Source organism: Canis aureus, chromosome 18 (genome assembly GCF_053574225.1).
Source record: "Canis aureus isolate CA01 chromosome 18, VMU_Caureus_v.1.0, whole genome shotgun sequence".
Taxonomy (NCBI): domain Eukaryota; kingdom Metazoa; phylum Chordata; class Mammalia; order Carnivora; family Canidae; genus Canis; species Canis aureus.
In genome coordinates, this window is record NC_135628.1 from 206,390 (window position 1) to 225,269 (window position 18,880).

The following is an 18,880-nucleotide window of genomic DNA, read 5'->3' on the forward strand; positions in this document are numbered from 1 at the left end:
AAATAAAATAAAAAGGCTTGATGGTAACTTTTGGTTTGCTGTCAAAAGAGGCAATAGGGTTCAAGAAATACACAGAACTTGGCTTTTAAATGGTGAATAAATCATTTTGCAGCTGAGAGTGGTACTGGGGAGGAAATGCTGCTCAACAGCAGGAGCCGTGTCATCCACCTCTTGAACGAGAGCCGAGAATTCCTGAATGAGAGAGGTCAGGAGCTCCTCTCTGAGCCAGGCTTCCCGTAGGCAGTGTCGAGGGCTGGCTCAGTGCGTTATCTGAGAAGCCCTAGAAAAATCCACCTGTACCAAGACCCTTACCTTTTACGCTGCCATACATGAAGCTCCTAGTACGGGGATTGCTATTTCAATTCACACCCTGCAAGCGCACCGGAGGCAGCCGGTAGAGACGCCCAAGGTACCACCCAAGTGCAGAGACCGAGAGTCAGGGAACGTCAAGAGGGGCAGAGGGGCCGCAGTGTAGACAGACCCAATTTACCTCCCAAGGCTGCCTTCCCCTAGATACGGCCAGTAAGTGTTCTAGCCAATGTGAACAAATTAAATAAAGGAAGGACAGCTCTGTCTTTCAAAAAGCCGCACCAGCAAGTAGCATGTGATTTCTTGCAAACACTCTTGGGCTTATCTCTCCATGTTAATTGTGACAGTAAAACAATAAAAATCAAGATTTAATTTTAACTCATGTTGATCCGTCTAGCGCAGGAAATGGTGATGATGGGCTGGAGAAATATTAATCCACATTGGTTATTTAACGTCTGCCTTATTTTGAGGAGAGCACTGTCAAAGGCTCCTGCTCGGGACAATGAAAGTCTTCAGTTATATTTTAGTTTATCGCCGGTTTCTCCTTATAGTTCTCCCTCCGTTGGTTTTACTGCCGCTGCCAATCATCGTTCGCACCAAGGTGAGTGAACCTGGAGAGGAGGCTGATGGCTTTCCTGGGTTATTTCGTTGTCCCTTATTGTTTCTGTGTGACGGCCCGGTTCAGAGCTGAAGGGAAGGTGCTGCTTCCAGCTGAAGTCACGATGGTCATACATTGTGTTTTTCTCCTTTTTCGTGGTTAATGTTGATCGATTCTCAGTATGACTAACTAGAATAATTAAATAACATACTCAGTCAGAATTGTTCTCTGCCTGGCAAGTAGTTGAGAGGAAGAGCAAAAGCAGCACATCGCTTGGGACCTTCCCATTCCGGTCATCAATCTCCAAGGAGATCCTGGATTAGCACCAATCCGTGCCCCGCGCCCTGGCAGCCGTGCGATACGGGGAAGAGCTGGAAAAGCAACCGGGAGCCCCAGGGTCTAGCACAGACTAATTTACATGTCAGCTCCCTGGCTGGTGTGGGCCCCCAAACCCCCGAGAAATATAGTTTCCTTATGGGATGAGACAGCATTGAAAGCACGAAGCAATTTTCCTTGGTTAATCAGAAAATTAAGTTATTGCACCATGTTCTGATCATCTGAGATGTTATTTCATTTTGGCGTCCTTATAAGCATTTTTCTGTTTACTTTAAAGTAATAGTCTACTAGTCCGGAACAATAAACCCAAGACATTTTTAATTCCATGGTAAAATGATTTGAATCAGCAAACAGTGAGCATTCTTTGTGCCAGGCATGAGCATGATGACTGTCAATTGGCACGAGGACAACCCCTGGAGCTAGGCTTTCTGCGTCAGGTCCCAGGTCCACCACTTGTACACAAGCTGAGGGACCCGGGCACACCAGCTAACTTCCCTATGCTTCTATTTTCTTATATGTAAGATTGGGATAGAAACAGGCTTGTTGTGAGAATTAAATGCATAAGTTCAAGGAAGTTCTCACTTCCTTGGAGCGCGGCTGGCACACAGTAAGTTGGGCTGCAAGAGTCTCCCTAAATGTGTTGACCCACAGCTGGAGCGATTCCCACCGTCCCATGGTGCCTTTCTGATGTTCTTCTCCAACAAGCATCAACCAAGGTTTTACCAGTCTGGGTTAAAATAGCATCACAGTAATCACAATACAGGGGATCCTCAGCCGCCTCGGCAGTCCGCCCCTGGGCTGGGACTCTGAAGGAATTCATGTGAGCTAATGGAAAGGCTACCAAGGTAGTTGGAGAAGGGACTGGCCCCTGCTGCCCTGGCTACCTACCAACCACCAGCTCTAGCGGCGCCCCTGGCTGGGCCTCTCTTCCCACTAATGTCTCACAGTTCCCTGTTGGAGAAGGGACCTTCCCCACCCCTTTCTGGTCAAACATCCTTCTGAACCCTCACAGCCCTAAAGAATGTCTAGTGATAGCAACAGGCACAGTCCATTGTTTTGGTTTGGTTGGTTTTGTTTTTCCAATTTTGTGGGGCTAATCTTCCCCTCTCCCCGTCTTCCCTTCCTAATCTAGCTACTTCTGAGGACTCCTCTAGGAGTCTCTGGCGGCCACTAGACGACACAGGGCTCTCATCCACATGCTCGGCCCAAGCCCCCTTTGTAGACCTGTTCCTCTGGCTAGCATGTGTGGTGGTTCCCTTTTATCTGCCCTGGGCCTGGGGCTCCCCCCGATCTGGTGACTACTACCATTCTACTATGACTGCATCCTGGTTCATACCCGGACCTTGCTATATTTTAATATTTCTGGTTAGCTTCAGTGTGAGTCCTTACTTATGGCGGAGAAAATGAGAAACCAAACAAGTCGATGCAAGCTTAGGCTGCGGCTGCGTATCTTCTGTGCTGCTCCTTTGACGTACTCATACATGACACTTTGATGATCTTCCATAATTTTCAGAGACAGTGAATATAAATTCTTTGAAAGGGAGAACAACCAAATAAATAAAAAGCGGTGGTTTCAGCGCATGATTCATTAATCAGAAAGTGTATTCTTGCCAAGAAATGCAGTCACTGATTTTTTCCCCAAGGTGTTATGATACGAGTACGTTAGGCCTGTGGAGAGACCAGAGACCTGGCACCAAGTTGCATTTGACGAACTGTGTTCCTCTTTCCGTTTCCGCTAATCAGCTCATTTGTTAAAACTCAATCAATGTTAATGTGAGGGTTTTTTCCTAGTACAATAACATGATTTCATTTTTGGCTGCTTCAAATGCATATTCAATCATTCAATCAACTGCTGAATAAACTCAAAGAATATTATTTTAACTCTTCCTTACAATGAAAGCAGAACTTTTTTTTTTTTTCCAAAGAATATGGGCCTTTGGAGGGTATGAACCTAAAGTAGAGGCTACTGAGACAAGGATGCAAATCAACCTATTATGACTTTTAGGTTACTGAACTAGAGAACTCAGTGCTTCTAAACACTCAGTAATAGAACGACTAAAGAATCCAGACAAAACAAAAAAATCAATTTTGATTTGTAAAGACACAGTAAATCTACACAATGTAGGATGAATAATGAATTACTGACTGACTTTTTCCCCATTTTCTACCGATTATTGGGTTGTTTCTATGGACTGGCCTTACCCCTTACTTTAGTTCCATCTCAGTTCAGAAATGTGGCGTCAACGATAAGAAGCCCTCCGTGGTTTTATGGTGAATTACTCAGAGTGAAGGAGAAGGGAACCCTTCGCAGAGCGCACCTCTCCACTCGGCATCCTACGTGATTATCTTATTTAACCTTCATCACTAATCATAAGACAATCACGTATATCGTATCATCACAATTGATGCTCACAGATATGTGACCCAACAAACGTCGCCCACCCAAATACTGTAGGAACTGGACTTAAACCCACATTCTGTCAGAACTCAGAGCTCATGCTTAAGCAGTAGTTATGTCTTTTCCGTACTTATACTTTTGAAGATTGACCCCCTATTTTGCACAGTTAGATAAAGTGTGACTGGAGAGTCGCTATCAATAGCTCGGGTGTTTCTCTGAGTTAATACTTCGGATGGGTCAAACCCCAGGCGAGGTATATCTCAGCCATTTCCTCAGTTGACCTCATGCTACCCAACGTCTTGAAGGTAGATCATTGCCGTGATTCTAACCACAGGGAGGGGCCTGCACCGAAGCAGCAGTCGTCTGTGCCATTTGCTGAAAGTCCCAGAGTCCCAGCTGCACACGTAGGTCACGTGGGCTTGTCAGAATATGCTGCCCCCCTTCACACCTGTGCCCAGATGTCCACCAGGATCACAGCATTAGGTTGGCATCTTCCTATCTTCTAGTTGGAAGAAATTTTAAGATTGTGGTTTTCAGTGTTTTCCTGGAAATATTTTATAGCAAAGAAGAATATGCTCCCAGGCATAAGTCAAACAGAAGCTCTAATTTAATCCTTATAAATTGGGTATTATTATTATTAGTCCAATGTTGCAGATAGAAGCAGAGATGTAAACAAGTAAATACCTTGCCAAAATGTGGTATATAGATGTTTCTGATCAGCATCTGTCTAACTCTAGAGCCGAGATTTCAACCACAACTGAATATCTATGTGTTTATGGCTTCCACGGTGTTGTGATATGTATACTCGTAATACGTTGGGATAAATATCACTTTACTAAAGGAATCCTGTTTTCTCATTGCTTCACACTAAAACATCAGGAATGCTGTCTTTTTTATTGTCACATAAGCACAGAGGTAGTCTTAGTCTTTCTCCAAGTAGTTGTTAGTGATCAATTAAACAAGCCTGTAATATTATTCCTACTAATGTAAATAATTGAATGAAATTTATAATTGCACTGAATTTTTCTCACTTTGGAGAGGAAGTTTCTTAAGTATTCCCAGAAAAAAAGTTAAAATTGGCCTAGAGTACATGCCATAGTTCCAACGATATCCTCTTGCAACTTTCTTTTTTTTTTTTTACTATTTCAAGTATCTTGTTAATTTTTGCTCTTCTCAGTACTCTGTACTATGTCTTTTCTCATTTTTTTCAATTATTGGCTTTTCTTTGTCTCTCTATTAATAAAACAAAGAGATAGAAAGAAGGCCCGGGTTTTTTGAGGAGCTGTAAGTGGTAAAATTGAGCAATAATATTTTCTGTGTGTATAGTGCATTTCTTCCAGGTATGTCTCACTCTGTCTGGCTTATCCCTGATTTGTCTCTAATTAGGACCCTCCTTTTTATAGATTTTATTTTTTTATTTGAGAGAGAGAGAGAACGCACACGCACATGTGAGCATAAGTGAAGGGGGAGGGAGAGGGAATTGCAAGCAGATTTTGTCCTGAGAGAACCCCACGCCCAGTCCATCTCAGGACCCTGAGCTCTTGACCTGAGCCAAAACCAAAAGTCTGACCCTCAAGCTGCTTAACTGACTGAGCCACCCAGGTGCTCTAGGACCCCTTCCCGAGATAAGGGGAAGGGAAACAGACACACGGATATTGAGCTGCTTGCCTCAGTTGATTGGTTGTAAAACCAAAACCAGATTTCAGTTATTTCTCAGATACATCAGGATTTCTCTGCAAAATATTTTACATGAGGAGAGACTTGAAGAGAGAACAGGAGCGTCAGCACAGCAGAGCATGAGTGCACAGGCACAGCGCTGGTGAGGGAGGGAGGAACCACAGCATGAAGGGTCAGTGGTATTTCTGCAGCTGTCACGTGCTACCTGTGTTTCCTTCACAATATATTCATCTGTTTCATTATGAATTTCCTTTTTTTTTTAAAAAAGATGTATTTATTTGAGAGACAGTCAGTGAGAGACCGCATGAGAAGGAGGGAGAGGGAGAAGCAGGCTCCCTGATCAGCTGGGGCTCTATCTATCCCTGAGCAGGGAGCCTAATGTGGGGCTCTATCCTAGGACCCGGGGATCATGACTTGAGCCACTCAGATGTCCCCATATCATGAATTTCAAAGTTATGATAGAAATAATAAATAGAAGAAATGATCTATAATGAGAGACTTATGGTGCCAAATCTAAAAAAAATCTGGGAGAAATATTGTGCTCATAGAGAAATGCAAACCTGTAAGTGATAAAGAATGTACTAAAAGGAGGGAAGTCTGACAGAGAAAATGAAAATGAAGGGGATAGAATTTAAAAAGACTACAAGTGAAAGAAGAGGAAAGGGAGGAATTCCAAGCAAAACATAATGAACTTTGAAAGGGACAAGTCAAATAAGCATATTAACAGAAATAATTGATATTGTTTTAAATGTTCTTTTAAAATATGGTAGGGATTTAAGATAAGGGGGGAAATGCTGTAAACTCCAAGAAAGTAAGCATTTTAGCCACAAAAGAGCGTCAGAATGATGGAGGGCGAGGAAAAAGAAAAAAGAGAAATCATGGTAATAGTAATGTGGTCGATGAGCAAAACCAAGAAATCCAGATTTGGTGTATATTCTCCACGAATATCTTATGAGAACTTGCTAAGCCCAAAGTGCTGCGCTAAGTGAACTGTGGGATATTAGCGTAAGTGTAAAGGAATGCTTCAGCTTCCAAGTAGCTTGCACAGTTGCCACCTACGCTATGGCAAATATTAATCACAAAACAAGGTTGTATATAAATATGTGCCAAGTGATTTAAACAAATCATTTGTGTCTAGACGTGTGATTAAAAGGTAGTTAATCTCCGGGGAGTCATCCTCCTCCATCTAGCCCCTCCACGTCCCCAGCCACACCCAGTCCCATTGCCCACCACCTGCTGCTCCTTTCTTTATCTCAGAGAACCTGCTGGCCTTCACCCCATTCCCAGGGCTGAAACCTGTGTCATCTCAGGTGCTTCAGGTCATCGGGCTATGTTGCCTCATCTCCAAAATCCAACCCCCTCCCATCTGCTTTTATTTTTTAAAGATTTTTATTTATTTATTCATGGTAGACAGGGAGAGGCAGAGACCCAGGCAGAGGGAGGAGCAGGCTCCCTGCAGGGAGCAACGTGGGCCCTGACCCCGGGTCCCCAGGATCACGCCCTGGGCCCAAGGCGGCGCTCCACGCTGAGCCATCTGCTCCGTCATCTGCCTTCCCCCGGCCCTGCTTTCCTCGGGCCGCCCCCTCTCTTTCCCATGGACCATTTCACAGTCTTCTCCCCCAGGCCTCCTGCCCAAGTGCTACTTCCAAAATATCAACCTGGTCCTATTGCGCCCCTGGTCCAACTTCTTCGGTGATTTCCCTTTGCCTACAGGGGAAAAAGTGTCTACACAAGCCGTGTCTACACTGATGGGCCTTTAAGATCTTGCCATGCATTTGCCCTAACAACCAGCCCGCCAGCCCAGCACCTGGTCCCGCGTTCACAGCTCCCACACCAGCATCATCTCCCTGGATGAAGTCCCTGGGCGGCCGCCTGGAGTCTTGGGGGTGCATCCTCCACCCTGGTCCTGGGGCGCCCTCTCCCTCACTCTGTCCTGGACAAGGGGGCTGTGGCTGTGGCCTCAAGTCCTTTCGGCGCTCCCTTGCACCCGGCCCAGGCCTGGGGACAGTGTGCTTCCCCCGGGCCTATAGGCCTTGGAGACGTCGGCCATTGCAGAGCGATGCTGGGGTGGGGGCTGATGGCCTGTCCCCACAGAAAGATGGCCTGTCCCTGCAGAAGGATGACCTGTCCCCACAGAAGGATGGGGAGCTTCCCCAGCCTCAGAGGCAAAGATAGGGCACAGGAGAAGAAAGATGGGGAAAGGAAGGGACTTCAGATAGAGTGGAAGTGTAGCAAGGGGACGCAGCAAGTGCTGGTAGACGAGGAGGTCCATTTTTATGCCTGGCTTGGCAACAGTAATAAAGGTGACCGTGCAGTCTACGCCTCACAGCAACCTGAGAAATCCTCAGTAGCATCCCCATCATCCCATCATCCGCATCATCCCCATCACCCCATCACCCCCATCATCCCATCACCCCATCACCCCCATCACCCCATCACCCCCATCATCCTCATCATCCCCATCATCCCATCACCCCATCACCCCATCACCCCATCATCCCCATTACCCTATCATCCCCATCACCCCATCACCCCATCACCCCCATCATCCCCATCATCCCCATCATCCCCATCACCCCATCATCCCATCACCCCCATCACCCCCATCATCCCCATCATCCCCATCACCCCATCATCCCATCACCCCCATCACCCCCATCACCCCATCATCCCCATCACCCCATCACCCCATCACCCCCATCATCCCCATCATCCCCATCACCCCATCACCCCCATCATCCCCATCACCCCATCACCCCCATCACCCCATCATCCCCATCATCCCCATCACCCCATCACCCCCATCATCCCCATCACCCCATCATCCCCATCATCCCCATCACCCTATCATCCCCATCACCCCATCACTCCCATCATCCCCATCATCCCCATCATCCCCATCATCCTATCATCCCCATCACCCCATCACCCCCATCATCCTCATCATCCCGATCATCCCATCACCCCATCATCCCCATCACCCCCATCACCCCATCATCCCCATCACCCCATCACCCCCATCGTCCCCATCACCCCATCATCCCCATCACCCTATCACCCCATCACCCCCATCACCCCATCACCCCATCATCCCATCATCCCTATCACCCCATCACCCCATCATCCCCATCACCCTATCATCCCCATCACCCCATCACCCTATCATCCCCATCACCCCATCACCCCATCACCCCCATCACTCTCATCATTCCATCATCCCCATCATCCCCATCACCCCATCACGCCACCATCCCCATCACCCTATCATCCCCATCACCCCATCATCCCCATCATCCCATCATCCTTATCATCCTCATCACCCCATCATCCCCATCATCTCCATCGTCCCAATCACCCCATCATCCTCATCACCCCATCATCCCCATCATCCCCATCACCCCATCACCCCCATCACCCCATCACTACATCATCCCATCATCCCCATCACCCCATCACCCCATCACCCCATCATCCCCATCATCCCCATCATCATCCCTGATGAGCAGAGACTTGATGACAGGTGGAGCAACCTGCCCAGCTCACCGCCTCCTGAAGGAAGGGAGGGGGTTCAAACGCAGTCTGGGCGGCTCCCGAGCCCATCAGGGACATTGCGTCTTTACTAGGATTTGTGTCCCACCTTTAGGAGCTCGTGCCCAGTTTGCCTCCCTCCATCGTCTCTGGGTTTTAATCACAAAGCGAGAGAGGAGGGGACGTCCCCTGCCTGGGCCACAGGGTGACCACAACTCGGGAGGAGCAGGAGCGGCCGCAGGCCCCGGTGGCCCTCAACGACAGGGGCTGCAGCCACCCCGGCCCCCCTCGTCTGTAAAGTGGACCAGGCCCTGGAGGAGCCTCCAGCGGCATCTGTGGGCGGCTGTGGGTGCGAAGGCCACGGCGGCCCGGGGTCCGGAGGCGGTGGTGCACCCTGCACATTGGCCCCCAGGCCGGGGCTAGTGAGCTGGACCACCTGTCTGGTGCCACCGTGTGCACAGCAGGTGCAGACAGCACGTCCCCCTCGCTAACTAGCTGCAGGGGTCAAATGGAAAGAGAGAGTTAAACATTCTCCAGTAATTGGCAGAGTGACTCCACCCATGGCCTTTCCTTGCCATCCATTTGGGCTAAAAAGTAACAAGAAATGCTAGTTATTTTTCCTTGACTTTGTAAGTTGAGCTCCTCCTTACTCTTCATCTTCCGACAGGAGAATATTTCTAATCATTTTAAGCCTTGCAATTAATATGGATTGAGTCTTGAGAAATCCCTGCCGCAGAAGGGGTAGGTGTATCACAAACTATGCAAGCCCTTTACAGGCTCTGTCAAATAATAATAGTGTTTTTCTCGTAGCACCCAGATTTAAAATGCATGATTTTTCTCCTTTCTTAATTGCTCTGCGTTCTCTTTAGAAAATCAATTGCAGCGAGTGAGGCCCATGATTGGTCCTGCTTTTCTCAAGCTGTGCTGAGCGATCGTGCCCACATGTGTACTAATTCATCAGCCAAATTGCTCCCTAATATCCGTCAGAGTGTCATTAAAAAATGGAGGGAAGGGGTGAAAAAAACTATGTTTTACAGACTAATTTTTATTTCAATTCCGTCTGGAGGTATAATTTAAAAGAGAAACAAGGTGATTTTTAAATATAATCAGCCACACTTCCCAAGACAGTTTGACAGTCGGAATTTGTGGGGGAGAAGCCATTATCCAAATTGCCTAGTCATGGCTTCATGTGCCTTCCTGCCTTTGCAGCGAGCACCCCGGCTGCACTCGGTTGAGGTGGTGAAGACGAGATACGACTGCATTATTGTTAAGTGGGGCCTGGGGAAGATAGTGTTCGACGCAGGAAAAGTTTTAGCTCTACTTCTTGTTTCCTGGCAAGAGAGATGAGAGCTCCGGGAAACACGGAGAAACATTTCCCCTGTGGGGTGAGGTTACGATATCCAGTGCCAGCAGGTAGGAGAGAATGCAGAAAAGAAAGCAAGGTTCCTATGCTGAAGAATTTTATATCTAGGGTAGTGATTAAGACTTTTACATAGGGGTCAAGGCATATAAATAGAAACAACCGTAGGAAGAACACAGCAAAACTGTGAAAGGAAAACAACTCAACAATATTACTGGTGCTCACTACACGCCAGGCATTGCCTTAAGTACTGGGAACAGAGCAATAAATGACAAAATATATGTTCTCGTGGCGTTTCTGCTTGGATTGAAGCCCGGCTCTACCTCATCTTAGCAATGTGGTCATTGATCTCTATTTGAACAGGCAATTGCAATGCCTACCTCGAAGAGTTTTGGTGCAGACTAAATAAGAGGAGTTGTGCGGAACTCCAAGTACTGTACCTGGTGTGTGGTAGCATCCTCATAAAGCATCCTTTTACTTATTCAGAAGACAGAAAAGCAGCGTTGTCTATTTACTTGTTAGATGTCTTTACCTTTTAAGTAAGTTCTTGCATCTACAAAGCTTGTGATCAGCAGTTCAGCTCACACAGTTAGGGCTCCTCCACCCCAACCACCCTCCACTCTAAACAGATGCGTGTTTCCTGTGGACCAGAGTGAGTCAGACAAGCAAACAAGGGTAGTGAAGGTGAGAACCTTATGATTGAAATGCTCTCCCATCATCCTGGGTTCAGGCAAGTTCAATGACCTGAACTAAGGGCCAGAGAGTAATTTTCTTGTAGCTACCAGGAAAAAAAAAAAAAAAAAAAAGCTACATCGACAACTGTCTGTGCAGCATTCACAGGAAGCAGGCGCTTCCCAGCCTCTCATCTAGGACATGACTCAAGCTACTGGGTCCGGCTAGACGAGTGGATTTGCATGGTCCTGGCCGGACAGGACCCCAGGCTGCCAGGAGAAGACATTCCAGGTGGGAAGCTAGGGACTTAACTGGAGGCAACTGTAAAGATTCTAGATGAGGAATAAAAAATACAGAAAGAATATGCACAAAAATAAAACAACTACCACACAGCATAAATATGAAAACAAAATCTCGGGCAGCCCGGGTGGCTCAGCGGTTTAGCGCCGCCTTTAGCTCAGGGCATGATCCTGGAGACCCAGGATTGAGTCGCGCGTCAGGCTCTCTGCATGGAGCCTGCTTTCCCCTCTGCCTGGGTCTCTGCCTCTCTCTCTCTCTCTCTCTCTCTCTCTGTCTTCCATGAATAAGTAAATAGAATCTTTAAAAAAATTAAAAAATAAAAAATAAAATCTCAACATGCAAGAAGACAATTAAGACTGAGAATGGAAGCACAGCGATGAAAGCACTCCAAATAGAATGAAAACAAAGGGGAATCAAGGCAAGTTTGAGAAAAATATAAGATGGGGGCTTGAGACACAGATTGCAGAACTTGTTGAAAAGCTGTAATAATGAAAAGAGTTTAATAATTTTGCGAAATGTGATTTTCAAAAGGTGGTGATGACTGAGGGACAAAATAAAGAGCCCAGAAACCTATCTGCCTGCATTTGTAGAAATTTGGCACAGGAAATATAGAGCAATAGGAAGTGGTGGGGGAAAGATGGACCATCTAATTTAAAAAGACAGGCATTTTGGCTACCCATTTATGAAAAATAAGGTGTCTGTTTCCTATACAAATAAATCAAGGCCCCACACTTGAAACTTTATAAACTTTAGACAAAAAACATGGGAGTGTATAATATAGGAAAAATTTCTCATACAAGGTTGTAAAAACATAGCAAAGAATTTGATAATAACTGCACTACAACCAAAAATAGAATAAAGCAAATTGCAGAGAGGAGCCAGAGATCAAGAAAAATATTTGGAAATATTTAAGTTATAAAGAAATGATAAGAATTCTAAAAATAACTCTACAAATCCATGAAAAAGAGAAGCAAACAAGCAACAGAAAAATGGTAAGAGGCTATAAATAAGGTAATTTGTATGAGAGAAACAATTATGTTTCAATAACCATGAAAAAATACTTTAAGGTATTCAAGCAAATACAAATTAAATTAAGAGGAACTTTCCATATCATCAGATTGTCAAATAAATAAACTAGCCCAATATACCCAAAGTTGGCGAGGTGGAATTTTCTCCCATTATTGCTACTGATATAAACTGATAAACCATCTTGGATACCAAATGGGCAAATATCCCTACAGTTGGACTCCTCTTCCACTCAGAAATTTCACCACTACTTTTATACTCTAGCTTAGAAAATCTCTTTCCTTTATCCACACGAAGATACGTACGAAGATGTTCATAGCCTTATGATAATGAACAATTGGGAGAAAAGCCCTAAATAGCCTTCAGTAGGAAAATGGACAAATGAATTGTAATATGTTCATAAAAAGAAATGCCATGTCCATTTAAAAGGAATGAATAAGTCTATGTGTATCACTATGAACGCATTTGAAATACATGAGTAAAATGATAGAGTGAAAAATAATATATTTCTTCTTTCACAAGTGGAAGAACAAGCCGAAAAATAACATATACAGTAAACCTTATTTAGTCTTAAAATCGTGTGTCGTTTGTCAGTGTGTTCATGTCTACGTGTAGGAAAACCACAAAAACATGGATGGAAAGGATACGACCCGCACCGTAGACGGTGGCTGACTTTGGGGTTGACAGAGGAGAGAGAAATGAAGAAGTGGCTTACATGTCTTGAACTATATGAGGAATGTTTTATTTTCCTAAAAAGTTTCAAGCAAATGTGGCCAAATCTTGCTTAAAAATTTGAAGCATAGAGTGTGTTATATTATTTTTCATGTGTTCTTGGTATTTCATTAAAAAACTCTTAAAAGATATATTGCTAGCAGGGTTCTAATACTTTGTTCTATTGTCAGGGAAGAGGAATTTCCTATCCATATGGGTAATCAGTCTACACGTCCCGGCTTCATCCCTCGGGTGGAGGTGGCCCCGCCGGAGCCAGGGAGGCACGTTGTACCCACCGAGGCAGGAAACCATGGCTAAGTGCCACTGCCTCATCCTGTGTAACGGAATTTGCAACATCTGCATTCGGCACGACTACCTCTGTCCATGTAATTTTTGGAAGTGGTAGGGAGTATATATATTTTTGAGCAGAAAATTTTGTCCTTTTATTTTATTTTGAGGTATTTTTATTTAGGGAAGCCCTCTCAGCTCCCTCCACCCCTTGTTTCATGTGTGTGGTATTTTGAGAATGAATCATGATTTTATTTCTTTTTTTAAAGATTTTATTTATTTACTCATGAGAGACCCAGAGAGAGGCAGAGACACAGGCAGAGGGAGATGCAGGCTCCCTATGGGGACCCAATGTGGAACTCGATCCCGGGACCCCAGGTAACGCCCTGAGCCCAAGGCAGATGCCCAACTGCTGAGCCACCCAGGCGTCCTAGAATGAATCATGATTTAAAAAATATTTTTTGTAAGATGGGTCTTAGAATTTTGAACCTTCCTTTTCTTTCTGTATTTTCCATCACAATAAACAAAAAAGGAGACATTAATGTGTTGCTCTACTTTAGCTCAAGAACTCATGTACTAAAGTTCTTTGCTATTTCTAGAACAAAATTTTACTCAAATTGTTACTTGTTATGGTTGCAGAGTTCATTTTAATAAAGACAACAGTACTTCCCCATACCCGAGAGGAATTGGAAGGGGCGGGGGACTTGACAACTGGCCTTCTTTTCCCGTAGCTTTACCATCGTTCACGGTAGTGGCTGCGGTCACCGTGGTGGACAGCGGCGATGATGGTAGAGAGGCTCTATTTTAGGAGTAAGGCGCTTGCTGAGAAGGTGAAGAGAGGGAAGAGAAAAAAATGAAAGGGATCCACAGGAAACAAAGATGCTATAGCTACAGATAACGGGTCAGTCTCCGGATTTCCACTGATGGAATGAATTTTATCCAGAACACAATTCTAGTGGTAGCACAGACAACTGACAATTTTTCTCCTTCATCAGAAGAATGTGTTTGCCAAAAATTATTCACCCTGATATTAGTGTTTTTTTTTTTGACTAACTATATGACTAACAGAAAACAATGGAATGTTTTCCTTTATCTTTTGTTGCTTCTTCTTAACAAGGATATTTGTAGATCTTGTTTATTTTTATTTATTTTTTTTTAGATCTTGGTTTTAAAAAAAAAGGATTCTATATATTTTAATATTAGATTCTTAAAAGCATCGTATCTGGATTAGCCTTCTGTTGTTAAAAGCCTGAAGAGTGTTGGTGGGAAAGAGTACTTTCCTGCCCACCTCTCCCAGCCCGACCAAGAAGGATCACAGGACAGAAAGCTGGAAGGAGGTATTCCTGGGATGGTGGACCCATCAGTAGGACGACTGTCGTTTATCAAAGAGGGACACTTTAGGAATGAAAAGGGTTGCTAATCAGAAAGACACCAATACAACAGGGGTAAACCAGCACTATCCCCCCAAACTGAGGCAGATTGCCCTCCTGCCCACCAGCCCCGATTCCTTCCCTTCTATGCTTTGATTTTTCATTAAGTTATGAAAAATGGGGCATTTCCCACAGATTCTGGGAAGGTATCTCTTTAAGGACAATGCAGGTGTGGTGCCTTAGCCAGCTACAATTATAATCCCCTGGGACTTATATGCAAAAATATAAAATGTGGGGACGCCTGGGTGGCTCAGCAGGTGAGCGTCTGCCTTCAGCCCAGGCTGTGATCCTGGAGACCCGGGATCGAGTCCCACGTCGGGCTCCCTGCATGGAGCCTGCTTCTCCCTCTGCCTGTGTCTCTGCCTCTCTCTCTCTCTCTCTCTCTCTCTCTCTCTCTCTCTGGGTCTCTCATGAATAAATATATAAGATCTTTTAAAATATATATATATAAAATCTGCATGAGTGTTTGGAGGAAGCTCCATAGACAAGATATAAATTTGAACCTTAACTCTGAAGGATGGGCAACTTTTCCAAATAAGTTCTGAGTGTAGGGATTGTACTTAGGCAAGACATGACCTGGAAGCAAGTGTCTGGTTTCCGAGTTGGACCCAGAGTTAGAGATAAGGGGGAGGGTCTGGGGAGGAGGTAACCCGGTGCTTCTCAAACTCCAACCTGTGCAGGAGTCACCTGGGAAGCCTGCTCCTGATTCAGTCTGGGGAGGGCCTGATGTCTGCCTGCGTGAGCTGCGGGTCCAGGGGCCACATGGCGGGGTGCAGAGAAGTGCAAAGGGACAGCCTGTGTGTTGATTCTGGAGCAGCAGGGCAAGATCTACTCGCAAGGCAGGGTATCTGGGTAGCATTTTTATTACCAGAGATTTTATTCAAATGCCCACAAAGGCCGAGCAGGGAAGCCAGAAAAGTGACGGGGAGCAGTGCACAACTGAAAAGCACAAGGCTGTCTCTAAAGGGTGGGCTCCCCTTGAGTGCAAAGGACTGTTGACGTAGAATATGGTCCTAGCATTACCAAATTCCTCAGTTTTTCAAGGAAAGCCAGAAATCCCGATTTTATTTTTAATATGAAATGTGTTGGTTCATAAATCATAATTCTAAGGAAACACACACACACACATTCCATCGTGAGTCAAATACGTCGTATTTTCCTGTTGGGCTTGGTCATCAGCTTGCAACTGCTTCATCTAACTTGTGGAGCAGGGTCCAAGAGTCCAGAGTGTGGTTACAGGCAGGTCGAGCCGTGACTAAGGGCCCCTGGGGACTTCCCCGCAGGATCCTGGCTCACCATTACCTACTCAAGTTCAGGAGGAGGCTGCGTGATAAGGAGCGGGGGTCAGAGCCCAGACACTGAGAAGGATGTAAATCAACTCTAGGAATAGAGACGTGATGCCACGAGGTCGTGGGCTAGGTCTTCGTACAGTCAGAGTGGACGGGGCCTCAAATGCAAGATGAGGATTTCAGATCATTTCCAATAAATCACTGAAAATCCCTGACTTGATTTCGCATCAGGGCAGGGCCAGGTGAAATAGGACCGTTGTTAGGGAAACTAATAATTCAGTACTTGGAATTTTGCTTTTGATCGTGCTTTAAAGTGGCCACGCGTGAGCGGCCGGTGACGTCCCGCTGAGGAGGCCCGTGTTGGGATGAGGCCGGGGTGGTGGCAGCTGGCGCCGGGTTTCCTATTTACTTTTCTGTTCCGGCGCTCAGCTGCAGCTGGTGCTCCCAGCGTCGGCAGGCGGCCGGTCCCTTAAACTCCAAGTGGATCCTTGGAAGACGGGGTGGCTGTGGGGCGGCCTGGGAAGAAGGGGGTGCAGGTTGGGGGGTGGGTCAGAGAGGGAGAACGATGAGGACGGGGAGGCGGGCTGGTGCCGGGTCCACTCATCTTGGAGACCCAGGTTCTCATCAGCAGGACGGGAAGCACCGTCGGGAGGAGGCACTTCGGGGCGTCCCCGCGTGTCCGCCAGGAGGACCACAGGCCCGGGCATGCACAGCTAGGCTGGTGTGGGGGCACGGGGGGCTGTCCGGGGCCCAGGCTATCCGGGTCCCGGCTCAGGCCATGACCTCGGGGTTGCGGATGGAGCCCCGCCTCGGCCTCCGGGCTCAACTCAGAATCTGCTGGAGGGTCTCTGCTTCCCCCTCTGCCCCCCCCTGCTCACCTCTTTCTGTCTTTAAAATAAATAAATTAAATATATTTTTAAAAAATAATTAATGACCTAATTGAGCTCGTATTCACAAATTCTCTCCAGGGCAAATTAGGAAGTTTCAGTCAAGGCCTGGCTTTGTTCCATTGCTTTATTGTCAAGGTTACGGGACTTTCCATAAAACTGTCAACCTGCGAACCCCTTTCTGCTTCCTCCTTTCAAAAGACACAGTGAGGACGTAGCGTGGCCGCAGCTTCGGAAGGGTTTCTGAGGCCTCTGCCCGAGGTGCAGGGCTGCTGGGTGAGCAAACACCCTACGAGGGGGCTTCTGAGGGTAGCAGAGCTAGAAATTTTGCTGCCCTGGGAAAAGCATAAATAAAACCCCTCATTAAACTCCTCCTCGGAGACCACTCGCAGCAAAGTTCTCTCTGGGTCCACGTCTCCCTGGTGATGGGAGGACAGGGAGGCCCACGTGAGGCGGGCCATGGGCCGGGAGGTGCAGTTGGCAGCGCGTGCGACCGGCCCGGGGGAGGCAGCCTGTGACTGGGTGCAGGCCCGGAGCTGGGGTGCATGTGGGGGGCAGGCTCAGGGGTGCACATGCTCCGGGGCCGGGGTGCATGTGGGGAGCAGGCTCAGGGGCACACACTCCAGGGCTGGGCTGGGGGTGCATGTGGGGGGCAGGCTCAGGGGCGCACGCTCCGGGGGGAGCCAGGAGCTGTGCGCGGTCCCCCCCACGGGGAGGTGAAGGAGCCCCGCGGAGGAGGACTGGTTGGCGTCGCCTTCCTCGCGGGCTCCAGGGTTTGGCTCCTGCTGAGCCTCCTGCCGCTTCCCGCCTTCTGGGCTCGGTTTTGGGGGGTCGGGGGAGGCCGGGGTGTGGGGGGCGGGGTGCTGGGGCGGAGGCCAGGAGCGCTTGCTGGGGGCGGGCTGCTGCGGGGGTGGGGGTGGGGGCGGGGTGCGGGTGCGGGTGCGGGTGCTCCGCGCCGCCTCACCGCGTCTCCCCGCACCGCCCGCAGGAGGCCGAATGCGCCTACACCCTGGCCGTGGTGGCCGCGCTCTGGCTCACGGAGGCCCTGCCGCTGCCCGTCACCGCCCTGCTGCCCGGACTCCTGTTTCCGCTCTTCGGGATCACGGCCTCCAAGGAGGTGGGTCCTCCCCGGGGACAGCGCACGGGACCCGGGGCCCCACGGCCGCTCCCGGACCCCGACACCCAGCCCGGAGCCCCCCGCGCCCCGCCCAGCACCCCGCAGCGCAGGCGCCCCCGGCCGCACACCCCCCGGGCTGCGCCCCCGGGGCGGGAGGGCTGCGTGGGAGGGCTGCCGCCACCCGCCTGCACCGGCCTGCACCTGCCTGCAGCCGCCTGCACCTGCCTGCACCTGCCTGCACCTGCACCCACCTGCACCCACCTACACCCACCTGCACCCACCGGCACCTGCCTGCACCTGCCTGCAGCCACCTGCACCTGCCTGCACCTGCACCCACCTGCACCCACCTCCACCCACCAGCACCTGACTGCACCTGCCTGCACCTGCCTGCAGCCGCCTGCACCTGCCTGCACCTGCCTGCACCTGCCTGCACCTGCACCCACCTGCACCCACCGGCACCTGCCTGCACCTGCCTGCAGCCGCCTGCACCTGCCTGCACCTGCACCCACCTGCACCCACCTGCACCCACCGGCACCTGCCTGCACCTGCCTGCAGCCGCCTGCACCTGCCTGCACCTGCACCCACCTGCACCCACCAGCACCCACCGGCACCTGCCTGCACCTGCCTGCAGCCGCCTGCACCTGCCTGCACCTGCACCCACCTGCACCCACCTCCACCCACCAGCACCTGACTGCACCTGCCTGCACCTGCCTGCAGCCGCCTGCACCTGCCTGCACCTGCACCCACCTGCACCCACCTCCACCCACCAGCACCTGACTGCACCTGCCTGCACCTGCCTGCAGCCGCCTGCACCTGCCTGCACCTGCCTGCACCTGCACCCACCTGCACCCACCGGCACCTGCCTGCACCTGCCTGCAGCCGCCTGCACCTGCCTGCACCTGCACCCACCTGCACCCACCTGCACCCACCTGCACCCACCGGCACCTGCCTGCA

The 18,880-nt window shown here is 48.6% G+C and overlaps 1 protein-coding gene across 3 annotated transcripts in view; it reads left to right on the plus strand.

The window, feature by feature from the left end:
• The first annotated feature begins 752 nt into the window (after positions 1–752).
• SLC13A1 (solute carrier family 13 member 1) overlaps positions 753–18,880 on the plus strand; it is a 105,136-nt gene continuing 87,008 nt past the window's right edge. For all 3 annotated transcript variants that reach the window (XM_077855958.1, XM_077855957.1, XM_077855956.1), the window contains exons 1-2: positions 753–910; positions 17,798–17,926. In XM_077855958.1, the coding sequence (XP_077712084.1) occupies positions 812–910; positions 17,798–17,926 (228 nt within the window). In that variant the 5' untranslated portion in view covers positions 753–811. The remainder of the gene's footprint in view (positions 911–17,797; positions 17,927–18,880) is intronic.